Here is a 27,500-nt window from a genome sequence, read left to right as displayed (position 1 = left end):
ACTCAGCTACACACTACATTACACTCAGCTACTCACTACACTCAGCTACTCACTACACTCAGCTACACACTACACTCAGCTACACACTACATTACACTCAGCTACACACTACATTACACTCAGCTACACACTACATTACACTCAGCTACACACTACATTACACTCAGCTACACACTACACTACACTCAGCTACACACTATCAGTTACAAACACCTCGATTTCAAGCTCATTTCATGTTGATTTTTTAACAGAAACACACACACAAACACACTCCCATACAGACACTCACAAACAGACACACACACACACACACACACAGAAACACACACACAAACAGAAACACTCCCATAAAGACACACACACACAAACAGAAACACACACACAAACAGAAACACACACACAAACAGAAACACACACACAAACACACTCCCATACAGACACTCACAAACAGACACACACACACTCACACAAACAGAAACACACACTCACACACACACACACACACACACACACACACACACACACACTCACAAACAGACGTACTTACTCACACACACACTCACACAATTTGGGTGCTTAAATAATGTACAAAAATAATCGATTGCTCTATTATTGGTTAGTGTCTCCGGCCGTGTGTGAGTGTGTGTGTGTGTGTGTGTGTGTGTGTGTGTGTGGCGTCTGTACGGACTCAGGGTTTGAGTTTGATGGATCTGTTCTGTTCGGGCCGAAGGGAACAATAGAAGCTCAGTGAGCAAATCCAAACAATCGGCCTGGAATTATTCTAGCCAGGAAACAGACTCACGGCTCTGACGCACAAGACACACACACACACACACACACACACACACCTAAAATAGACTCAGGGCCTGCAGATTGTGATCCTAGTGTCTGGGACCGAGAGAAAGTTCACACACACACACACACACACACACACACACACACACACACACACACACACACACACACACACACACACACACACACACACACACACACACACACACACACACACACAATATCACTCACTAATGATCATTAACCCTCATCCACACCCTAAATGAGCAGCACGGGACACACCTTTCCCCTTCACACACACACACTCTGTTTCCTCTGCCTTATTAGAAACCAGTATTTGCTGGAGGTTCCAGTGGAAAACTGGGTGCTATATTTACCCCGAGTCTCTGCGGGAGGAAATTTATCGGGGTGTGTGTCTGTGTGTGTGTGTGTGTGTGTGTGTGTGTGTGTGGACAGAAAACACCCAGAGTGACCCAGAACATCTGCGTCAATCTCACCTGAACACACACACACACGTGACGTCACACTCACCCCGTAACCAACCAACAGCAGACGCGTGTTATGATGAAGCTGATGTTAGGATCATGTTTATGACAGTTATTATCATAATACACGTATGTCTCTACATTATATTAGTACATCCGGATTACATTCATACTATATAGAATATACTTTTTTCGTGTGATTACTTTTTTTAATGTGATTTCAGACGCAGCAAAAGTAATTTTCTTTACTGCAATGTGACCATTTTTAAACTACCATGATGCACAACGAGCTATGATTTTTTCTGTGATCTTTTGTGAAATGTGATCTTAATCATCATAGTTAATATATTTTTATATAATTATATCTACAATTTATATATAAACTATAATATTGTATATAAATCCATCAATTTATAATTTTCTTATACATCTTGTTTTTTAAACATTTAATTATATTTTCTTATAATAGATTTATGATATGTTACATTTATATATAAATTATAATATTATTTATAGATCAATCAATTTATAATTTTATATACATACATAATTTTTGACCAGCCTGTCATATAAAGAAAAAATGAACACGTGCAGAAATAAGGGAGAAAAAATGAAATATTAATGTTTTTTCTTCTTCTGTGCATTAAAAATAAAACCTGTAGCTGCAGTTTGCCTTTTTTGCACAATCATTTTTGTCAGATAAACACCTTAAGCAAGTTTAGGATTTCGATTTTTCCCTCATATTTGAAAAATATAAAATCTTTTCTTCATATTTTGATAGTTTAATCAAAACTTGTAGTGTCATTAAAAACAAAAATCTTCTCTAGACACTTCTATTGTTCTACATGTTGTTGACAGGTTCAGATTCATACATCTAACCCAAACCTAGCAGTTCAGATGTGCAGATAAACCGCGGTCGGTGTGTATGTGTGTGTGTGTGTGTGTGTGTGTGTGTGTGTGTGTGTGTGTGTGTGTGTGTGTGTGTGTGTGTGTGTGTGTGTGTGTGTGTGTGTGTGTGTGTGTGTGTGTGTGTAACGAACCACTGCTCTATTAATAGACTCATTAACAGTTTGTTACTGTTCTGCCTTCATGAGCTTGAGTGATTTGGGTAGAGTTGATCAGCTGTTTAGAGTTTATCCCACACACACACAGGAAGGACATTGCACAGATAACGGAGCTGAACTTGTGCTTTGTTCAAGAATAACCGTTGTTTTTGTCTCTTATCAGTGCTAGTTGTGTTATCGGCTCTAACACAGCGGGTCGTCACACTGAGATCCGTGACGTAAACAAGTCCAAATATTTACAGATGCTGAGGAAGGCGATGTGCTCGTGTCTCTGTGCTCACTGTGATGGAGTTGTTGTTGTCGAGACTCTCGAGGTTGTGAAATAAATCAGTAATGCGCATTAGCGGTGGCTGGTAAACACCCTGCGTGTGTGTGTGTGTGTGTGTGTGTGTGTGTGTGTGTGTGTGTGTGTGTGTGTTAACGACTAACTGCACAAAATCCAGCAGTGAAAGAACACGCCACATCACGCAAAAACACACAGAACCGAATATCAGTGCTAGTTTGGGTCAAACTGAGTCTAGATAATCAATATTCTAATATTCAAAAGCACTAAGACTTTTTCAGGTGTTTGTGATTTACTGGAGAAGGATTAAAGTTTTTTTTTTTTTACAAATATTTCTACTTGCAACTTCTACCTAATAAAATATGTCAGAGCTCAGCATAACAAACAAAATGTATATTCAATATTAAAAAGCTCATGCCGTTTTTAGATTGCATTAATTTTCTGACTTCTGTATATCCGGGTTCTCCAGGACCGTGTGAATGCTGGTTCCTCAAAGGCTAAAACTGTTAGCGTAACACTTTATAATAATGTGTACTTTGTAAAACATCACTTAATGCATTAGTTAACATGAACTAACCATGAGCAATATATCTTTTACAGCATTTACTAATCTAATGTAAATTAATAAAAATACAATTGCTAATTGTTTGTTCATGTTAGTTCACACAGTGCATCAACTAGATACAACTTTTTACATTAAATGGTGCAAAATGTAGCAATTAACATTAACTAAAATGATTAAATTAACAAATAAATATTTTGTGGAAACTGTGATACACAACCACTCAAAAGTTTGGGGCCAGTAAGATTTTAAAAAATATATATAAAAAAAAAATATATAATTATTCAGCAAGGAAACATTAATCAAAAGTGACAGAAAAGACATTTATAATGTTACAAATGATTCCGTTTCAAATAAATGCTGTTCTTTTGAACTTTCTATTCATCAAATAATCCTGAAAAATAAAATGTATCACAGTTTCCACAAAGTTTTCAACATTGATAATAATCATAAATGTTTCTTGAGCATCAAATCATCATATTAGAATGATTTGTGAAGGATCATGTGACACTGAAGACTGGAGTAATGATGCTGAAAATTCAGCTTTGATCACAGGAATAAATTACACTTTACTATATATTCACATAGAAAACAGATGATTTACATTATAATAATATTTAATTGTTTTTCGTAAAACAATTAAAATATATTTTATATCAAATAAACGCAGCCTTGGTGTCTTTTTAAAAACTGACCAGTCGTATGAACGTCACTCACCAGCGTACATGTGGAAGGTCAACCTCTCGATGAGCTTCAGCACCGTTCCCGCTTTGATGATGGGAATGCCGGATTTGGACTGGACGTTCTCCTCGAACACGACGTTCTCCTCGGAGTCTGGTTGTGCGAAGCAGTACACCTCGGCTCCGGGGAGTCTCATCTGCTCCTCCTTCTCCTCCTGCAACATGGCCGTGTCCAGCATACGCTCGAGCGTGGAGCGATACTGCAGCGAGATCAGCGCCGCCATCCAGCCGTTCTTCTCCTCCGCAGATTTGGCGGAAAACACCACGCTGTTCCCGTCCTTCAGGATGATCTCGAAGGCGTGCCGGTACTCGCCCTCCTTATCGTCCTTGTCGTTGATCTGGACCTGTCGAAGAACATGTGGACGTTTAGATCCAGGACTGGTCGACCGATATTCTGCATTTTTTTAACCATCGCATCAGCCAATAAGTTTTAAGGTTTGACTGAAAGAGTTGGAAGCAGATTTTTATTTTGACAGAGTCTGAGCGCCTGAGAGTTTCTGTTTGGCCAATATGAGTTAAAGGCAGACTTTTATTTTGACAGTGGCTGAGAATTTATCTGTTTGGCCAATATGTGCCAAAAGCAGACTTTTATTTTGACAGCATCTGAGCACCTGAGAGTTTTTCTGTTTGGCCGATAAATGTCGGAAGTAAACTTTTATTTTGACAGTATCTGAGCGCCTGAGACTTTTTAAGCTTGAGTGATATTTGTCAGAAGCAGACTTTTATTTTGACAGTGTCTGAGCGCCTGAGAGTTTTTCTGTTTGGCCGATCCATGTCGGCAGTAGACTTTTATTTTGACTGTCGAACGCCTGAGAGTTTTTCTGTTTGGCCAATATGTGCCAAAAGCAGACTTTTATTTTGACAGTACCGGGACTTTTATTTTGACAGTGTCTGAGCAACTGAGAGTTTTTCTGTTTGGCTGATACATGTCGAAAGTAAACTTTTATTTTGACTTCTATCACAAAACAGTAGTCAAATATGGAACCCTGAAGCTCAGACCTTTCCAATTATATGTGCTTAGTCAAGATTAGAAAATTTAGTAATATGAAACATGACACCGACCACTAGGAGGAGGAGCCTGCAAAAAGGTTTTAAATTTGCGTTTCCATGGTAATGCGATGTCCATTTTCAAAACGGTTTTCACAGGATGCATATAAAAAATTATTATAGGGTTTAGCTTTCTATTACTAATAATAGAAAGGCAAAAGCAAATTTTTTTCATATACTGTTCACTTTCTTCATCAGTTTGTCGAATATTCTGTCCAATCTTTGAGATAGAACTGTTATACAACAAGGGTAAACTAATGAAGACACTAATAAACATCTAAGCTCATGCGCCGTCAAAATAAAAGTCCGATAATTATGTCAAAATAAAAGACTGCTTCCGACACGTATCGGCCAAACACAACAACAATTCTGACAGAAATGTATTAAATTATGAAAGGTGAATGCATAATAAAATTTTAATGGAATGTGGACGTCACCCGGTGGCTAGTTTTGGTACAGCGCCTACACAATCTCACAGGAAACCCAATTGTTGTGATATCAACTTCAAATTTGGAACACAACATGCTTATACATTTGGCTTTGATTTTATAGTGCAAATTATTTTGCAAAATATATATTTTGTATAAAATATAAAATGTTTGGTAAAACTTTAGGGTCCAATTCTCACTATTAACTAGTTGCATATTAGCATGCATAAAACTATGATATTGGCTGTTTATTAGTACTTCTAAAGCACATATTAACCACATTAGTGCCTCAAACTTTCATATTGGCACCGGCAGTCAAAAAACCCATATGTGCCGATCAGTACCCACCTTCCTCATGAAGAACTTCTCCTTCAGACGGTACTCGGCTACACTGGCTCCCGGTAGACGAGGCTGGCCGTGGTTGGACTTGCAGCAGATCATCAGCCCGTCGAACAGGAATATGTGGCGCTCGTGTTTGGCGCCCACCCGTGTGAGCGTTCCCTCCATGATGAACTCATTACAGCACTGGCCGATGTCTTTGCCCTCCCAGCCGTCGATGTTCCTCTGGATCTCATTCATCTTCTTGATGGCTAGATGTTTGCCCTTCATCTGCTGACTGTAGAAGCGGCACGCCGACTCGCTGGGTGACAGAACAACGGGGAGACAATGTTGATATCAAATCACAATATTGATTAATCGACTTCACCTGATTTTCATTTTGATGATCTCGATATCGAGATCTTTTAGTCTGCTTATTTCAGTAGATGTGTGAACAAAAACATTATTTGTACCACCCAATAATCAAACAGTGCCTTTTATGATATGAAACAAAATCTCAGCTTTCAAATTCAGTCAGTTTTATGACAAAATTCCAACAGTAAATATCGTTTTGACGCTCTTTAATGTGTGCCGACAGATGAACCGATCATCTCTTCCTCTTTACTACAAGTTACGTTTGTACAACAAGTTACGTTGAAAGATACAGAACGAGTTACTGAAATCAATCATGTTTAATGTAATCGTTCAGAGTAAAACAGCGTAACATTATTTACCTAAGAAAATCCCATAAACTTGATAGTTAGCTAGAGAGGAGCATTTTGATAAATAAATGCACTATATTACATTTTAATTATATGTTACTTAACCTGCTCTTTATTATTGAAAGAATGTTTGAATACATCAATATTTAAGTAATTTACCGTCCGACAGGGTTCAGTTTACAGCTTTAGTTCAGAGATTTATCAATCAATCAATCAGAATCAAGAGTTTGTGAATCAAATCAAATCGATTTGTGAAAGTGTCAATAACTAATTAAGGAGAATGTAATGAAAGACATTCAAATATCCCACTAAAGCTGACGTAAACAGTAGGGAAGGGAAATAAATCAGCTCTTCACACGACATCAGTGATGACTAAAACCAAGTCCTGGAGTTCCTCATAACCATCAACATATGATTTAAATGTCCAATCAGCTTCCAAAGTCCCTCGAGCGGGAGTTGTTCTGTATATCAGTGTCAGTGTTCCTGAACTCCTGAAACGCCTCCATTGTAGTCTTTAGTTTCTCCCGGGAACGAACACGTCACAATATTCCTCATTTAAATAATTAATGCGCAGAATAAAGGGGCGGGGCCTGGTTGAGTTAGTTAGTAGTGTGTTAAACTGGTGGTTATGGAAAGGGGCGGGACATTTCCCAAACACACTCGAAGCGCTCGACCAATCACAACACACTGCTCCAGCCGACCAATCAGAGCACAGTGTGCTTTTTCAGAAGGAGGGGCTTCATAGAGACAGGAAGTAAACAGAGCATTACTGACAGACTGGGAAGAGAGGAGCCGCAACAATGGAGAATATGAGAAGAATAATTAACATTCAAGTTCTAGTCGAGCCTGAAAACAACATCAAGACTTTGAATAGTAATAATAGGTCCTCTTTAAGATGAACAGCCCTCCAGGACCTGAAAGAGACACACTTCTACACCATCAGATTGACTGTTCTACCAGAAGACATTCTGATTTTCAGATTTTCAGGTGTTACGAATCACAGGATGGAGGGAATGAATGAGTTGAAGACGGAGGGACTAGTGAAAGACTCTCTATAGAGTGAAGAGCATCTTACTTCTGAATGTTTTTGTGAAGACGCGAGCACACGCGCGTCACGTCAGAGCAGATGAAGGAGTGTTGAGACGGCAGACTCTCTCTCTCTCACTGAAGAGCGCCACACACTGCGGACGAGCGACACTGCACTATTACGGCCTGTTCACACCAAGAACAATAATCATAACTATATCAGCGTCCACACCTGAGGACGACAGCGTTGTTTATTCTAGTTTTGTCGTCTGTCGCTTTAAAGGTGCAGTAAGCGATTTCTGAGAAACGCTGTAGGGAGTGGACCAGACCGAGCACCAAAACACACCAGCCAATCAGCAGTAAGGGGCGTGTCCACTATGATGGGGGAGGAGCCTGTGTTGCATAGCATGTTTCTGAATTTGGGGCGGGGCTATAAAGTTAGGGGTGTGGTCCTGTTGGGTAGGGCCATGTTTGTTTTGGTGATTTCAAATATCAATAGTTTCTCAGAAATCGCAAAACGTAAATAAATAAAAAAACGATAAAAACACTGACAGCCAATCAGAATCCATCCAGCTTTATAAAGGTCAAGCACTTAAAGGTGCAGTAAGTGATCTCTAAGAAACACTGGGAGTGGACCAGACCAAGCACCAAAACACACTTACAGCCAATCAGCAGTAAGGGGCGTGTCCACTATGATGGGGGAGGAGCCTGTGTTGCATAGCATGTTTGTGAATTTGGGGCGGGGCTATAAAGTTAGGGGTGTGGTCCTGTCGGATAGGGGCGTGTTTGTTTTGGTGATTTCAAATATCAACAGTTTCTCAGAAATTGCTCACTGCACCTTTAAACGCTTGAATCAGGATGGATTCTTATTGGCTGTCTGTGTTTTTATCATTCATCAGCTCTATCGTGAGATTCCAATGACATCTTTAAAATTGTGACGTCGACTCTGCTATTGTCTTACATTTTTAGAACTAAATCTTTATCATTATTGTCCTTCGTGTGAACGAGCCTTAACCTTCCACACACTTCAGCAAGTAAACACATTCAGACATATTAAAGTCTGTAAAACGAAGAGCTTGTTTACAGTGAAATCACTCGACTCTCAAACTAAAGTTGCAGTTGGAAAAATCACAAGTCTTTGATATGAAGGTTTCATTTGTTAAAGTTAGTTACCATGAACTAACAATGAAAAATAATTCTAAAGCATTGATTAATCTTAGTTAATGTTAATTGACTGATACATTATTGAAATCAAAAAGTTATTATAGAACGAACCTGAGTTAACATGAACTTTACAGCTGTTTTTTTAATTAACTAACATAAACAAAGACTAATAAAACCTGTAACAAATGTATTGCTCATTGTTAATGGATCAACTAACATTAACTCACAGGACCTTATTGTACAACTCAGCTTAATTACATCAACTTTAGTAACTATTAGTTAACGTTGGTCAACTAACAATGAGCAACACATTTGTTACAGTATTTATTAATCTGTGTTAAGGTTAGTACAACTGTTAGTTTATGTTAGCTCAGGTCCATTAAATAAATATTAACAGAAACAACATTTGATTTCAATAATGCATTAGTAAAGTTGAGATTAACAATAACTAAGATTAATAAATGCTTTCGAAGTATTTTTCATTGTTAGTTCATGTTACTAATGAAACCGTACTGTAACGAGTTACCCAACTTTTCAACAACATGAAACATCTCAGATGATGATGATGATGATGATGATGGCGATCACGATCGATTCTTTGTTCTGGTTGAAGCGCACAGAAGTGAACAGCAAGAGCCTTTATTTCTCCAAAAGCACACGTACCGTAAGAGCCGCCATCCTTTCCACATACGCGAACGCATAAAACCGCTAAAACGCGATCAACGGGACATGAACACGTCAGATCCTCATGATCCCCGAGTCCTTCAGCAGATGAAGGGCCGCTTTCCTCCTCATTCTCTCTCTCTCTCTGAGAACAACAATAGCAGAGCCGCCCAAACCCTGACGCAACACACACACACACACACACGCACACACTCCCTCGTCACGATCACTGGCTATTTCAGGGTCAGAGGGAAACACACGAGGGGCTGATGGGTGGAGACCAGTGTGTGTGAGTGAGTGAGTGAGTGAGTGAGAGAGAGAGAGCGTGTGTGTGTGAGAGAGTGTGTGAGAGAGTGAGTGTGTGTGTGTGTGTGTGTGTGTGTGTGTGTGTATGAGAGAGTGAGTGAGTGAGAGTGAGTGAGTGAGTGAGTGAGTGAGTGAGTGAGTGAGTGAGTGAGTGAGTGAGGGAGTAAGTGACAGAGAGTGAGTGTGTGAGAGAGTGAGTGAGAGAGTGAGTGAGAGTGTGTGTCTGTGTATGTGTGAGTGTATTTGTGTGTGTCTATGTGTGAGTGTGTGTGTGTGAGAGTGGGAGAGTGTGTGTGTGTGTGTGTGTGTGTGTGTGTGTGTGTGTGTGTGTGTGTGTGTGTGTACCTGAGGCGTCTCTTGGCGAGGCTCTTGGAACAGATGCGCTCCATGCTGCTCTGCAGGTTCAGTAAGGCTGTGATGGCCTGTTTCAGACACTCTTTATCCTCCTCATCCTCACTCTTCTCCTCCAGTTGCTGTCGAGGACACACAGTGACACACAGTGAGACGGCTTCACGGGTTCATGGGTCGTGTGTACATGACTTGGACTATTTTAATGATGCTTTAAGCCAGCGTTTCCCAAAAATTGGGGTTCGTGAGTTAAAGAACACCAATAATGAATTATATCATAAAAAAGTCAAATTAAATGATTATACATTATTTTTAAAAGTACAATTTAAATAAAATAAATAAATCAAAATAAATGCAAATCAAAATAAACTACTTACTAGAGATTAATTAAATAAAAAATAAAAATAATAATAAAAATAAAAAAAAGTAATCTTTTTTTATTTAATAATAAAAATGTCAAAAAAAATTTTTTGAATAAAAGCAAATACAAATAATACACTGACTTAAAATGAATGTAAGCATTCAAATATAAAATAAAAAAGAATTGTAAAATAAAAGCAAATCAAAATAAAATAAAATTATAATGTAACATTTAAAATAAATAAAAAATTTAAAAGGACTAAATCATGAAAATGCAAAATTAAAATAAAACTTTTTAAAATACGAACAATCAAAATAAAGCACTTACTAAAAACATATTAAATTATAAAACTGCAAGTAAAATAATACATAATTTACCAAACAAAATAAAACATTAATTAAATCCTGTAATGCAATTAAATATGTAAAATGAAAGTAAATAAAGAACATGCGAATAACACAATGATGAATTATTAAAAAAAATAACCAAAAATCTACATTAACTTAAATATAAACTTGAAATAACTTCAAATCTCTGAGTGGTCAGTGAAAGTGTCTGCATGTTGATGATGATGTCGTAGTGCAGGACCTCGACAACACTGTGTTTATCTCATCAGGTCATGTGTGCAAACAGACATTTCTCATTTCAGCCGCTTCAGAATGAAAGAGAGGCTTGTGTGTCGCGTTACAGCCTGAGATTTGCTCATTTCTGCTCCATAAATCCCCCGTAAGAATCCAGGAAAGCAGCTTAGGGCTGCTGGGAACGCTGGAGCTCCTGGAGCAGCGGTAAAGCTAAAGCTCTCTGAAGGCACATGTTCAGATCCGTGTGACTCCGGAGAGAAGTACTGATCCGACCCATGCAAATATAGGCCATGCATGTGCTCAATAATTAATATCATAATTAGTGCTATGCTTACGATTAATCGCATCCAAAATAAAAGCTTGTGTTTACATAATATATGTGACCCTGGATCACAAAACCAGTCTTATGTTGCACGGGTATATTTGTGGCAATAGCCAACAAAACATTGTATGGGTCAAAATTATAGATTTTTCTTTTATGCCAAAAATCATTAGGACATTAAGTGAAGATGAGTTCCATGAAGATATTTTGTAAATTTCCCACCATAAATATATAAAACATTTATTTTTGTGAATGGATGCAGCACTATCGCCAATAGAAATGGACAACTTTAAAGGCGATTTTCTAAATATTTCGATTTCTCTGTACCCTCAGATTCCAGATTTTCAAATAGTTGTATCCTGGCCAAATATTGTCCTATCCTAACAAACCATACATCAATGGAAAGATTATGTATTCAGCTTTCAGATGATGTATAAATCTCAATTTAAAAGAAATTACCCATAAGACTGGTTTTGTGGTCCAGGGTCACATATGTGTCTGTGGCGTGTATAATAATTTTGTATATATAAATACACACATGCATGTTATATTCAACAGTCCCTCCAGGATTTCACGATTTCTTTGTGTGATTTTTGCGATCAAAATGACTGATTTTGTGGTGGTAATTTCCAGAAATTTGTGAAAAAATGTGCGATTTTTATATTTTATAATTAGGACATCACATTTACCATAATAGTATTATGTCAGATGCACTATAGTCATACATGACACAAATCACTAACAAAATGCATAAAGCTTGTTTATTTTGGTCTAATCAAATTCTCATCAAATTAACTTTTAAAACAACCTATGGGCAATTTTTCTACCTGACCTATGTAAATATTAACAGCAGGTGTAGTAATTTATACTGTAGAACTGTGTGTAAATCCTGAGTTGAGAGGTCCTGAGCTGCAGTAGGCAACCAGTTACTTATAGTGCGGCGTTTTGCATGGCGTTTTGCATGGCGTCCCCACTGCGTATTGCTACGCAATACGAAGTGACCGTTCGAAAGGGAACTACTCGGTTACTATCGTAACCTCAGTTCCCTGAGAGTAGGGAACGAGTATTGCGTAGCCGGCCGCACTATAGTAACCTGGCAAGTCGCTTCAGTCGTTAAACCTGCTAAAATGGTGTTTTTCGGGGACTAATATAGGCTAAGGCCACGCCCCCTTGGCGGGCTCTGACGAGAGGCGCCCGCGCCATTGGATGAGCAGTTGCCGCAGCACAGCCAATGAGTGAGCCAGACGCTCACTGTGCTAGCTGTGCAGCTGCAAATGCGTTTTACATTTTAGGCTTCAGTAAATCGAGGAAAAGGAGTTTCCCCTTTTCCCGCAACATCTGTATCCACGTACAAATGCATTGAAACTTTAATTAAACTAGAGATATTTCAATTGGGTGATTATAATTTAATGTTTTGTGAGGTCTTTTTCATTTTTGTGATTATTTTGCGGTTAAATTAGGAATTATGCAGGATCGCAAAAAAATGCGACATTTTGTTGATTTTGCGTTGTATTCAGCGATCGCGGAATCGCGGAAAACTGGAGGGACTGATTTAAGAAAAAGGTGTTATTTATATATAAAATATTGATATATAATCTAAATTAAATACTCAGTATATACATGCAAATATTTCTTAAATATATACATGCATATGTGTGTATTTATATATACAGAATAATTATATACACAGTACACACACATATATTATGTAAACACAAACTTTTATTTTGGATGCGATTAATCGTGATTAATAATGGCCCAGCAATAATAATAATAATAAAACACAATCATCCATTACAGCAGCGATTCCAGAGGATGTGTGTCAGACGAAACCCTTCGAAAGAACATATTTACTTTAATAATATTCACGATTTTCTGAATGTCATGATAATGATCACAAGCATCTTATTTTACTTTCAAATTATTTACATTTCTATTATTTAATTATTAGCTTTTCATCAACTCATGAGGAAACCCTGCATTACAGAGTAGTGTTTGAAAGTGTTCATGCTCTTAAGCCTTTTTAAATGTAGAAATTAAAAATATTTAGTTAAATAGAGCTTTTTGTAATTTTTCATATGTCCTCTGTGGGCTTCCGTACATTTGGAGACAGTAACTATTTTTGCACTTCTATTTGGTTTCAGAAGTAATGCTGAAATCAGTAAATGGTGCATTGTGGGAAATGACACTCACCTTTAAAATCTCGAAGTAATGAAGACAGTGGTAGACGGGCGTCAGGAGTAACCGCGGTAAAACATACTGTACCGCTTCTTTGAACCCTTCACAGATAGACTGAAAACACAAAAGACATCATGTGATCATATTCATATAGAGACAGAGCGACACGCATCATAATCTGAAGACCACGCCCCAAGCCAATCGTCTCCATTGAGTTTGTATTGAGTGAAGTCACTGTCATTTCTGACTTATAATAAAGAACAAACAATGTCTAAAGCTGCTGTGTGACGAAAAAACCCAAAGAAACGAGCGTCACGACACGCGACAAAATACATCTTTTCCATGTTAATCAGAGTGTGTGTCCTAACCAGCCGCGACGGCGACACGCAACGATACTATTTTAGAAATAGTTTCTATTTCTCTGCGACGTCGCGCTGGAACACCAAACACCGAGTGTGGCGATGATAATCTCAGGTGCTGTTCATGTGCTTTATTTAATGTTAAAAGCGTGTCATGTGACTCTGAATATCATTTAGTGCTCCAGCTTTGTGGCTGTAAAAGCAACAGTGGATAATTCACCTCAGATCTTGAAATTAAACAAATGGAAACAAGAACGTTCAAACTGTGAACAAACTAGTGTATTCTTTGACAAAGATTGTTTTAGTAACTCAGTAGCCTATGTATTTTAATAATGTTTAAATGGTGTAATATTTGTGAATTTGATTATGTAGCCTTATCCATTTTCTTGTGAGTGCCGTCAAGATTACTCTCTTGTGCCGCGAGACTCCGCCCACACGCTGTTCTGATTGGCTGACTCCGCCCACACGCTGTTCTGATTGGCTGTGGGTTTTGATTGATTTTGACACCTCTCTCAGTCGCGTCGCGTGTGGACAGACAAATTATTTGTCGCTGGAATCGCATCGCGTCTTGTTAGGACACGGTGTAGGGACACTAAAGTGGATACAGGTGATAGACGTGAAGCATCAGCTGTAATGAATGGGATCCTGACACTCAGTATGCACTGAAAATACACTATGTGTTCCGTTAAAATTTAGTCACTGGTAAGTAAAATCTCCAAATGTCAGTTTTATACATTATATTTCTGTAAGCTAAGTAAGTAAGCTTGTTTTTTGGGGTCGACAGCTTATAAACACTTATTTCTGTGTTTTTTTTTAGCTTGTTTGCTGCACACCTCGTCACACAGCAGCTTTTAGACGTTGTTTTGGACACGTGCTCTGTCTTTATTCACAGCTGAAATGGTTTCACCAATGCTTTTTGTTTAACTTTTAATAAATATCTCTCATTCAGACACAAAGACTACTGAATGAGATATATTTATTAAAAGAAAAGCATTGGTTATCATAGAGGATTCTTCTCATCCCTTACATTCTAAATTTCAGTTGTTCCCATCAAGGAGACGATTGTCACGTGTGACCCTGGATCACGTCACCAGTCGCGAGTCGCACGGGTATATCTGTGGCAATAGCCAACTATACATTGTATGGGTCAAAATTATCCATTTTTCTTTTATGCCAAAAATCATGAGGACATTAAGTAAAGATCATGTTCCATGAAGATATTTAGTAAATTTCCTACCGTAAATATATAAAACATGTATGTGTGTGAGTGAATGCTGCACAATCGTGAACATAAATGAACAACTTTAAAGGAGATTTTCTCAATGTTTCGATGTTTTTGCATCCTCAGATTCCAGATGTTCAATAGTTGTATCTCGACCAAATATTGTCCTATCCTAACAAACCACACATCAATGGAAAGCTTATTTATTCAGCTTTCAGATGACCCATGTGACTGGTTTTGTGGTCCAGGGTATATGAGTATGGGGTGGATATGTAGGCTATGCATATGTGCATGCGAATGTTATTGTATTACTTATATTTTTTATGTATATTGTTATGTTGTGTTGGTGTCCTACCAAAAGCCAAAGACAAATTTCCACTTGTGGACACAAAAGGAACTAAAGTAAAGTAAAGTAAACTAAGAGCTTTGCAGTGTTGTGTGAGTCTCTGACCTGCAGGTAAATGGCGGCTCCGGGTTTGTAAAGCTGACTGAGGAAGTGTTCGTGGAAGCCGGTGCGAAGGATGTCCTGTGCGTACGTCTCGTAGGGGTCGAAGGCCAGCTCCTGAAAATGGCCAACACCCGAGAGTTAACACATGACCCGCAGCACAGCCCGCCGTGACCTGTATTGTTACGGCACGAGGAAAAACAAGCGTGTGTGTGTGTGTGTGTGTGTGTGTGTGTGTGTGTGTGTGTGTGAGAAAGGCCGCGGGGTCAGTCGCTGTGAAGCGTGGAGGTGGAACGGACACCAGTGTGTTCTGGGAGGATCGTATCGGTGACGCTCTCACAAAACATAACATGCGCTACACTTCAAATATCAAATCTTACATAAAAGTTACTTAAAAAAACTGAAATTTATATATATATATGAAAAATATTTAATTATCATTGAAAATAATATTAAATAAAATAAACATTATTGATTAAATTAAAAAATATTTATTGTAAATTATATTATTAAATATTTATTATTATTAAATTACTACTGTTATTACTAGTTTTATTTATTTAAAATGAAAATAATTTATTATAAATTAGAAAAATATTAAAATATAGTATTATTAATATGAATTTAATTAAGATTATTAATTACATTATTTAAGTTTTAGAAATTAAGATAATTTCTTATAAATTAAGAAATTAAGTAATTATTTATATATATATATATATATATATATATATATATATATACACATATATATATATATATATATATATATAACACAATTATAATATACAGTAGTTAAATTAAATATATATAATTACCTTCAAATAATTTACATTAGTAGTATTATTTAAGAAATAATTCATTTTATTATTATTAATTACATGTATAAAAAATGAATTATAAATAAATTCATTCAATTATTACTGATATTATTTTAATTTAAAAATGTAAAAAAAAAAAAAATCTAAATTAATTATAAATTATAATACTCTTTAAAAAAATATAAATTATACTAATTAAATTTTCACAGTTTGTTTGAAAAAAAAATATATTTAATTGATTTTCATTGAATGTAGCCATTGCACTTTACCAAAAATAATTATAGACAGTCATATTATGGTGTGTGTGTGTGTGTGTGTGTGTGTGTGTGTATATATGTGTATATATATATATATATATATATATATATGTGTGTGTATATATATATATATATATATATATATATATATATTTGTGTGTATATATATATATATATATATATATCTATCCCATCTCACCTCAGCAAGGTCTTCGAAACAGCTGCCGACCAGCGGATGAGGGCTCGTCTCGTCGGTCATCTCCACCGTATCCTCGATTAACCCGAGCAGCTTCACCGTCACCTCATGGATGTCCACGATACGACTGAAGATGTTCTCGACATCCTACAGGCAGAGAGAGAGAGGGAGATAGGAGTGTGAGGATGAAGAAGAGGAGTGTGAGGATGAAGAAGAGTGTGAGGATGATGAGTGTGAGGATGATGAGGAGTGTGACTGTACGTTCACACCGCCGCCGACTTGAGCTGCAAAGAAGCTCTGGCCGCCCTGTCAAGGACGCTTGTCAAAAAAGTACGGGGAAGCTTGTTGACGCTTTGGCCGCTCTGAAGTCTGTCACACCATGAAATGTAAACAGAAAAAAAAACAAGCAATACATTGACACTAGGAACCTTTTAAAATGACAGCATTTTTATAACCGTTTTGGTCACATTTGGTCGGGAAAAAAAATATTTATAATATGCGCGAGGGAGAGAGAGCGAGACGTATTGTTTGAAGACAGTGAAGGTGAGTGCGCGCGCGCGGCCGGGGCTCTCTCTCTTTTGTAACTGGTCCCTATATGAAAATAACGTCATATCATAAATGATAGGAAACCCAGCAACAACGATTATCAGTTTCTCCTCCATTTTCTCGGAACTAATGTTTCGGTAGGAACGAAAGTTTACATCGTATGTTTCTCCGGAATCAGCCAGCGCGAAGGACGTCTATATTCCGATTGGTTGCTGGCGTTTGCCGCTGCTTGCCGCTGAACCGCGTCATAGCTCATTACCATAAAGTTGAGATACTTTCAACTTTCTGATTGACGCTCAAAACGCCCAAAACGCGACGCCGATGGATTTGACGCTCCTTGCAGCTGAGAGAAGCCAGCTTCCATTGAAAATGAATGACTTCCGGTAACTTTGGAAGCTCAAGTCGGCGGCGGTGTGAACGTACAGTGAGGATGAAGAAAAGAAGTGTGAGGATGAAGAGGAGTGTGTGGATGAGGAAGAGGAGAGCGAGGATGAAGAGGAGAGCGAGGATGAAGAGGAGTGTGTGAGGATGAGGAAGAGTGTGAGGATGAAGAAGAGTGTGAGGAGGAAGAGTGAGAATGAAGAGGAGTGTGAGGATGAAGAGTGTGAGGATGATGAGGAGTGTGAGGAGTGTGTTGAGGAGTGTGTGAGGAGTGTGAGGAGTGTGAGGATGAGGAAGAGGAGTGTGAGGATGATGAGGATGAAGACTCACGTGAGAGGAGAACAGCATGTTGTTGGAGTTGAAGGGCTCGCGGAACACCTTGATGATGAGGTTGAGGTCCCTCAGATACTGTCGTACCTCGGCCATGAAGGCCTTCACCAGATCATAGTACATCTGTTCCTCTGAGGCCGACGGCTCTTCGTCCATCAGAGGAAACACACTGATGTCCTCCTCCACCTGATGGAACATGTCCATCAGCACCTGCAACCAGAGCAACAGGGGCGGAGATTAAACAACAGGGGCGGAGCTTGAGCACCAGGGGCGGAGCTTGAGCACCAGGGGCGGAGCTTGAGCAAGTGCTGGGTGGAGATTATTGTCTTGAATGTTGACGTTTGATGTGTTCAATTTGAGCTGCACGGTTAATAATACAAAAATAAAATAAAACCAAAATGCCGATATATGGCTTAGTGTAATTTATGTGATTTAATTAAATACATTATCCATAGTGTTTCAGAGCGAATTCCTGTTTATTTTCACGCAAGCATATACAGTATATATATATATATATATAGAAATATTTAGTTTATTGATTTTTTATTCTCTTCATTTTTCAAACGTGTATATATATATATATATATATATATATATATATACACTTATTATATTTAATATTTAATATTATATATTGATATTAAATATAGGTATTGATATAAGTATTGTAATTTTACAGTTGTAATGTAAAATACAATTATTTAATACTACATTAAAATTATTATATTATTTTTCTTTTGTTATATGTCACTGTAAAATAAAATATATTAAAGTAAAATGTCTTAATTTATATTTAGTAATAATAGTACGACTACTACTAATTATTATTAATATTATTATTTTATAGTCATATTGACAATCACAAAACTGCTGCCCTACCAACAAGCACAGAATTTGTTTTTATTATATTAAAAATATTTGTTATAAATATTTATTACATTTTATACACTTTTTTTAATGACAAATTAATTAATAAATACAACTTTCTTTTTTTTTTGGCCCAGTGTTACTAACCTTTTTGAATTAGCCTTTATTTTTATTTATTTTTTTATATTTTTAGTTAAGTTTGAGTCATTTCATTATGTGCTTTTGTCATTTTATAAAAAAAAAAAAATTGTTTTGCAATTAAGGTTTCATTTTTTTTATTTTATTATTATTTATTTCCAGTTAATAATTTTAGTGTTTCAACTCATGCAACATTTTTGTTTATTGCCAATGCAACATTTTTCATTTTCGTTTACTAATGTTTATTTGATGTCATTTAACAGAAATGTTTTTCATGGAGTTCGTTAAGGACAGCATGGCTGGTGTTCAGTGATGTCATACCTTATCCGCACACATGGCCACGGTGATGTCCTGCTGCGAGATCTCGTAATGGCGAATGTTTCGTACGTAATTTCCCGCCAGCTTCAGTATATCGGCAGAGATGTACTCCAGCACCGCCACGATGTACACAGACACCTGGTGGTCGATTTTATACCCCAGAACCTCCTGCAGGAGAGACCACGTCACATGATCAGTTCATTCACTCAGGCTTGATGGACACATGAACACAAATGAGCAAAGCAATTATTTAAGAGAATTATATAAGAGAATAAGTGATTATTGGTGCCAGTGAAACACACTGCAGACTGGAGTGATTCTGGCGTGTGGAGTAACAGCGCCATCTACAGGACACCGACTCAACTCATTTATAAATAACTGAGGGTTTACTAAAGTGCTGCGCAAGCAATGATTAAAATAAAACAATAACATAAAAAGCAAGAATATTAAAACACAACAAGATCATAGAAACTTTAAACACCAAACTGTAAAGCTCGAGCTTCACGAGTCTTTCTGCTGTCAAATCTACACGGATTTTATCAAGTAAACGCAAGAATAACTTTGATATTGTTATTAATATTTCAGCTGGACTGAAGCAGGTTTACTTAATTATAATCATCATTTATTATAAAAATCACGAGTATCAAATATGATCATAAGGCTTTTGAGGAAGGGTTATTTGTTCATCTTTCAATCATCATTGTATTGCACTGCATTATATGTTTTAAAACTACAGATCATAAAACTAAGCATTTAAATATCTTATTAAGACCTAATATTTATATGCATTTTATGCAAGTATCTGCTTTGATCTCAGATCTCATAGACTTACATTACAAGTATCAGAATTTCTTCACTTTAAATATCAGCATATTTTTGCTCAGTTTGAGGTTTTGAATAAAATTGAGCTGTTTTTTCCTCCATATTATATCAGACTATATGAGCCTATATGAGCCATAAAAGCCTGATGTATCTAATATGATACTCAATAAAAAAACACATATGCATTTTATTTTTTGCTTTTTTTAACTATATTTTGTCCACATGTCAAAAATTAGATTTTTCTGTCCATTATTTCAGGCTTTACAGGGTTAAACGTCTTTATAATATATTAATTTGTAGGACGCAGAAAATTTGCTTCAATGTGTGACTGTTGAATTTCTTTGAATTTACTTTACAATTTAGTAAATTATTGATTTTCTATTCACTTACGTCTCAAAAAATGGCCAATTTAATTAATAAATTCAAACTGATTAAAACATTAAAGACATTAAAACAATCAAAACTGAAAGACTAACCGAGGCAGAAGCGTCTATATCAAATATCTGTCTTCATAGATTGTGATGACTTTACACTGTATGCCAACCAGTTATGACATTATTCTCCTCATATTCTCCATTGTTGCGGCTCCTCTCTTCCCAGTCTGTCAGTAACGCTCTGTTTACTTCCTGTCTCTATGAAGCCCGTCCTTCTGAAAAGCACACTGTGCTCTGATTGGTCGGCCGGAGCAGTGTGTTGTGATTGGTCGAGCGCTTCGAGTGTGTTTTGGAAATGTCCCGCCCCTTTCCATAACCGCCAGTTTAACACACTACTAACTAACTCAACCAGGCCCCGCCCCTTTATTCTGCGCATGAATTATTTAAAGGCACAGTGTAACTGAATTACCTTCAGGAGCGGATGGATCTTATCCACCGGCAGGGCTAGCGGGTTCCTCCTCTTCCTCTTCTCTATAGCAGCCTGAGCGTCTGCGATGGCCCATTTCTCGATCGGGTGCGGGAAACTCCTCTGCACACGCTCCTAAAAAGCCACAGTCACATGTGAGATGGAGAACCCAGCAGGAATAGCAAGCAAACAGGGTTTATACGTGGGGCGTCACAGGATAAAGGACTGAGGGATGAAGCACGATTCTTTCACACGGTACGATGCGAGAGAGAGATGAAGATGGCTGTGAAGATGATGAAGATGATGATATCTAAGATCAGAGAACAAGCGGACTGAGGGACCCGACCATGATAAACCAGCTAACCGGTTTAGCATGATCTGTGGTTGAGGTCTTAACCACAAACTAAAGCACCTGTCCATCTCACAGCCGGCGTCTGTGAGCAATGACCAAACACACAAAAACACACAGTGAGTTCGTGAAGATCAGGACGCCGTCTGAAACGCTCATGGAGTCAGAAATAAGAAACACATTAAAGCCAGTCACACAATAAAAGATAGATATGCGTTATAAAGAGTCCCATGATGCTCAGCGTCTCCAAGCAACACGCCTTTCTTGCATCATAACTCTGAGTTTGTCATATTTTGTGGTCTGTCAGATTCAGATCCGGCTCATATTTCACCCAAGAATAAAAAAAAGACTAATTTAAAGACTAATTTGTCACTTTTTATTAGTAATTTTTTTTTAATTAAGCAACAGTATAAATGTTGTACAATGAATGCGTATATGCAAATTAGGGCTGTGCAACGATTAATCAAATTCCAAAATAAAAGTTTGCGTTTACATAATATATATATATATATATATGTGTGTGTGTACTGTGTATAATTATTTTGTATATATAAATACATATACATGCATGTATATATTTAAGAAATATTTGCATGCATATAATACTGTATATATATATATATATATATATATAATTTATTACATTTTAATTAAATCTCAAATTTTTCTTAAATATATAGATGCATGTTTATACGTATACAAAATAATTATACACAGTACACACACATATAATATTTAAAATAATATTTAAATATAATTATTAAATAATAATTAAATAATATTTAAACGCAAACTTTTATTTTGGAATGCGATTAATCGTTGCACAGCCCTAATGCAAATATAATATACACTAATTTAAATACAAATATGGTCATGAGAGTTATTGTACTTAATTGTGAGGAAACTGTCAAAATATAATAATGATTCTACAAACATGCTCTATTTTCTTTATGCAAAATATAATTGTAATATTTCTGTTGGCATGTTCTTGAGACTGAACTGTCGCCGCGTCACATAGTCGCCGTTTCTGTTCTTAAGGCGAGACACTACAGGTGAATAGGGTAAACATTTAACTAGCAGATATCACCATGAAACTTTCCCAGTTGATTACCTACATTTAGATGAGGGAAAAAATTTTTATTAAAAGTTTTCTGTAATTTAATGTTTAAATATGCAAATTAGGCAATATCTAATTAAATATGCGCTAATTTGCATATATAAAAAAACGAAATCTGAGTATTGGATAAAGCCAGGTTAAAAATTCTTTCATTGTGTTCACATATTAGATGGGAAAATAATTACAGAGGGATTTATGGATATCTACTTTTGTTATCCTGTCAATCAGAATATACTGTCAATAGTCTTAAAAAATTGATTTTCGCCATGTTTTTTGGAATAAATTGTTATATAAATCAGGCTAGGAATAATATATTTACAAATCCCTCTGTAAATGTCTTCATAATATAACTAGGTACAAGACTGGAGAGTTTGGTGTATATCGGAGCGACTGAAGTGGAGATTTCGGACTTGGAGAATGAGAGAAAAGTCATTTTGAGAAAACGGGCTTTAAAGATTTATCATCAGCCAATGAGATTGCGCATTCAGCCCTTTTACTTTCACGATTGGTTTCTGATAAAAAGGAAATGACCATATTTGGATCCGACAGCATTGTACAGGAGAGAGAGAGCTTTCCAGCGGTGTGTGTGATGACAGGGAGCAGACAGAGATCGCGGAGCAGCGGGAGGATTAACAACGCCAACTTTTGTTGTATTTATGAGAAATCTACAGACGCGAACAGACAAAGTGTAGTAAAATAAAGACCTAAATGTGTATTTCAGACTTTTTTCACCACAAGTCTGACAGAAGACGTGTTATTGAAGACAAATATCCAAAAATCTCTCAATTTGCCAGTAAAAAAAAAACGATGTTTTTGCCTGCCGTGTCTCGCCTTAAGTCCATAAAAGTGCATCTATCTATTTATGAGGGATGGATGCACTTTTATGGACTTAAAAACTGAAACAGTCGTTCACTGCCATTATAAAGCTTGGAAGCACCAGGACATTTTTTAATATAACTACTCGTCTGAAAGAAGAATGTCATCTACACCTAGGATGACTTGAGGGCGAGTAAATCATGGGCTAATTTAAATGTTTGGGTGAACTATCCCTGTAACGTTTTGGCGGCGGTTGTCATGGCGACGGCGTTCACCTCGACGTCCTGAACGGTGCGCGGTTGTGCCTGACAGAGTGTGTTGAGCAGCACCAGAATCAGGCCCTCGATGTACTGAAGCGCCTCCTGCTGGGACGACAGCTTCGGGTGCACCTGATTCAGCACCTGAAACACACAAACATCAACATGTGGTCAAAACCCAGCGTTTAATGTTCTTTATGTGTCTATGTGGTGTTTTAATATGCTGTAAGACAAACCATGTGTAAGTTCATAAGTCGACAGCATTGCTGAGTATTTCCTCCTTAAAACTGCAGTGAACCAAAGACAGTCTCAAACACACGCTTTGAAATCGCTGGTGTTTCTGACGTCACAAACTACCTTGTAACCAATCAGATCAACGTGTGATCGTCAACCAGTGGATCTCTGAGCTGAGTGAGTGAGTGGAGGCGGGGCTCATTTGCATATTCATAGAACCACGCATACTAAATGAGGCGAGGGTGTCGAGTTACATTCAAGATATTTTAAGACAAAGACATTTATTTTCAAGGAAAAGACATTTAAATGTGTCATTTTAGTGATCAAAGATGAGTTTTAAGGGATAAAATTACAGACTACAGGGGGAATTTAACAATCTGAGCAACATCTACTTATAATAAATAAAAATAATCATTAACAGAAATAAAATTATATATTAAAAAAATTCAACTTTTTCAACATTTCTCATTTTCATTTAGTTTAACATGAAGTACTAAAACAACTAAGTAACTAAAACTAACCTGGAAAAAATTCAACACTGATAATATTAAATCTAACAAAACAAACAAAAACTAATACAAAAATTACACCAAAATAACTATAAAATCCAAAAAAAAAAAAATCAAAAATTATATATATTTTCATAAAAAACCTATAATAGTCTGATACTAAAATAACGAGTGTCTTTATTCTCCCTCCCACCAAAATGTGTGTGTGTGAGAGATTCGTCAGCTCCCACAGTGAGGTATTTTTAAAAGCGCAGCCTAATACAGCCAGAGACATACAGCATGTGAGGGATTGTGGGTATTCTAGAGAAGCTTGCCTGAGGACATCTTCCTGTTGAGACATCGTTCACGACACACACACACACACACACACACACACACACACACACACACACACACACACACACTCAGTTCCTCATGTCAAGTCTCAGTGTGTAAATGAGTTTCTGTGTGACATTCAGGGAAATCCTCAACACAAACTACCGAATCCAACTAAACCACAGCAGTGATGGACAGCTGTCAATCAATCTAAAACCACAACAAGCCTCTTCAAGCATCTGTCAGTAGATCATAGAAATGCAGAATCAGCAGCGCTAATGATGCCATCGCATGTTCAGTAGCGGCACAAAACGCTCGATTTCTCCACAGTTATGAGAGGAATTTTACTCTGAGAAACCACAGCTAGTACAGGCCTGCGTTCACACACACACACACACACACACACACACACACTTTACCCTGCTGTACCACAGTACAGAATCCAGGCGCTGTAGTGACGACGTCAGACGCTCGAGTACACACACGGTCGGGTTACTGGGGCAAGAACATCTGCACAGCTCAGCCAGTAACACAACTCTGATTCATCAAGATCAAACTGAGCAAACACTAACAAGTGCATCATAAAAATATTAAATTAAATTAAATCATTTAAAAATAATTAATTAATTAATTAATCATTAAAAGTTGTTTGATCAAATATTTAAAATTAAAATAAGTAAATCATTTTAAAAATAAAATAATCTAAATAAACCTTACTTATAATTAAATGATACAAATGTATATTAAAAATACATCATTTTAAAATAAAACAATCAAAATAAAATACTTATTAAAAGTTAATTCAATCAAATATGTAAAATTAAAAGAATTAAATCATTTTAAAATAAATCTTACAAATAATTAAATTCAAATATACATGCATTTAAAAGAGAACTAAAAATAAAACTTTCTAATTAAATCATTAAAAAAGTAAAATATATTTTTTTAAAGTGCCACACTTATTAAAAGAGTTAAAAATAAAAAACTTATTAAAATTAAATTAAGTATTTTTAAAATACAAAATAAAATACTTTAAGTATTAAGTAAGTTAATTCAATCAAACATGTAAAATTAAAATAAGTAAATAAATTTAAAATAAAAAACCTTCTAATAATTAAATTCAAATATACATACATTCAAAATAGAACTTAAAATAAAACGTACTAATTAAAAAATTTAAGTCTTTTTTTTTTAGAAATACCACTTATTAAAAGTTAAAAATAAAACAGTTAAGTTAAATCATACAAATGTAAGATTTAACTACATTATTTTAAAATAGGAACAATTAAAATAAAACTTACTAAAACTAAAAAAATTATTAAAATGTTAAATATTTGTTGTTAACAAATGTTAAAAAAATTAAATAAAATTAATAATGTTAAATGTTATTTAAAATGTTAAATTTTAAATAAATCTAATAAAAACACTTACTTAAAGTTAATTTAGTCATAAATAAGTGAATTATTATAAAATAAAATTCATCAAAATAAAGCACCTATTAAAAAAAGATGAAATATATTATTTGTTGACTAGCATTAGCCAACATCAGAGAACTGTGAACATGTGAATGTGTTTTTAAATCACTAAAATCTCAGAGGGATTTTAGTAAATATTTGAGCTCAGAAGGGTTTGGCTGATAACTGACTGATTATTTTATATTTTTTGAACAAATCCACATGAAATCAAAGCCTCTGAAGACATCAGAACATTATAAAGTGCGCACGGCTCTGGTTCTGTCTTCTGATTGGTCAATCCAGAGCTGATCTGCACCTGTAGAGACTGACTATTAGCCTTAGTTCACGAGCAACAACTAGATCTACTAGTGAAGATGCAAGACAACAAACAATCTGAGCTGTTGATCCGCGTCTGAAAGCGCAGACGTGTCGACAGAGAGAGAGTTCAGTGTCGACGTTTTCCTTTTGCTTTCTGTTCCCATGCGCTTCAGACCTGGATCACATGCCTGACGCTTCATTCCCAGCATTCCTGTGGCGGCACTATGGCGTGCTGGTATTTAGTGGGAATGCACAGTACAGTATGCTGACAGTGTGTGTGTGTGTGTGTGTGTGTGTGTGTGTGTGTGTGAACAGTCTGTGAAAACAGCAACACACACAGTCAGCCTGTTCTCATTTACAATTCATGAAGCCACTTAAAATGGTCCTAATGTTCATCATCTCTCTTTAGTGTGTAATGTTGCTGTTCGATCATGAAGAAGCTCCAGTTCTCCTCTATATCAGTGTCAGTGTTCCTGAACTCCTGAAACGCCTCCATTGTAGTCTTGAGTTTCTTCCGGGAACGAACACGTCACAATATTCCTCATTATAATAATTCATGCGCAGAATAAAGGGGCGGGGCCTGGTTGAGTTAGTTAGTAGTGTGTTAAACTGGTGGTTATGGTAAGGGGCGGGACATTTCCCAAACACACTCGAAGCGCTCGACCAATCACAACACACTGCTCCAGCCGACCAATCAGAGCACAGTGTGGTTTAAGAAGGAGGGGCTTCATAGAGACAGGAAGTAAACAGAGCGTTACTGACAGACTGGGAAGAGAGGAGCCGCAACAATGGAGAATATGAGGAAAATAATCAACATTCAAGTTCTAGTCGAGCCTGAAAACAACAAGACTTTAAAAAGAGCATTTGTCTTCTTTAAAGCATCTGTGCTGCGACATGGTAAAATACACACACACACACACACCCATACAGTCTCACAGGAACCAGTATAACAATCTACACCATCATCACTAGTGCCGTTAAAGTCAATCATTCTAGTGCTCATCGTGAAGAAACCAAACCTCTGACACTGAGTCCGGCAGAGATTGTAAAAGACGAACACTACAAGCCTTCAGGGAAAGGGAAGCAACTGAAGCCCTTCTGGCTCTGATCAGCTGTGATTGCTCAAACGAGTCTCTGCTGGTCTGAGGTTTAGTTAGAATCGACTCTGACGGGAAAGAGACGCTCCTCCGTCTGTC

The 27,500-nt window shown here is 36.7% G+C and overlaps 1 protein-coding gene across 3 annotated transcripts in view; it reads right to left on the bottom strand.

The window, feature by feature from the left end:
• sos1 (son of sevenless homolog 1) overlaps positions 1–27,500 on the bottom strand; it is a 53,291-nt gene that overhangs the window by 20,323 nt on the left and 5,468 nt on the right. For all 3 annotated transcript variants that reach the window (XR_014201942.1, XM_082155762.1, XM_082155763.1), the window contains exons 2-11: positions 23,493–23,618; positions 20,939–21,070; positions 19,277–19,441; positions 17,951–18,160; positions 16,697–16,840; positions 15,426–15,536; positions 13,409–13,507; positions 9,949–10,076; positions 5,753–6,044; positions 3,907–4,273 (exon numbers count right to left, since the gene is read on the bottom strand). Coding sequence is in view for 2 of the 3 variants with exons in the window: in XM_082155762.1 (XP_082011888.1) it covers positions 3,907–4,273; positions 5,753–6,044; positions 9,949–10,076; positions 13,409–13,507; positions 15,426–15,536; positions 16,697–16,840; positions 17,951–18,160; positions 19,277–19,441; positions 20,939–21,070; positions 23,493–23,618 (1,774 nt within the window). In the remaining variant the exon portion in view is untranslated. The remainder of the gene's footprint in view (positions 1–3,906; positions 4,274–5,752; positions 6,045–9,948; positions 10,077–13,408; positions 13,508–15,425; positions 15,537–16,696; positions 16,841–17,950; positions 18,161–19,276; positions 19,442–20,938; positions 21,071–23,492; positions 23,619–27,500) is intronic.

The sequence above is a fragment of the Leuciscus leuciscus genome (assembly GCF_965113295.1).
Source record: "Leuciscus leuciscus genome assembly, chromosome: 23".
In the NCBI taxonomy this organism is placed as follows: Eukaryota; Metazoa; Chordata; class Actinopteri; order Cypriniformes; family Leuciscidae; genus Leuciscus; species Leuciscus leuciscus.
This window is presented reverse-complemented; position numbering and strand designations above follow the sequence as displayed.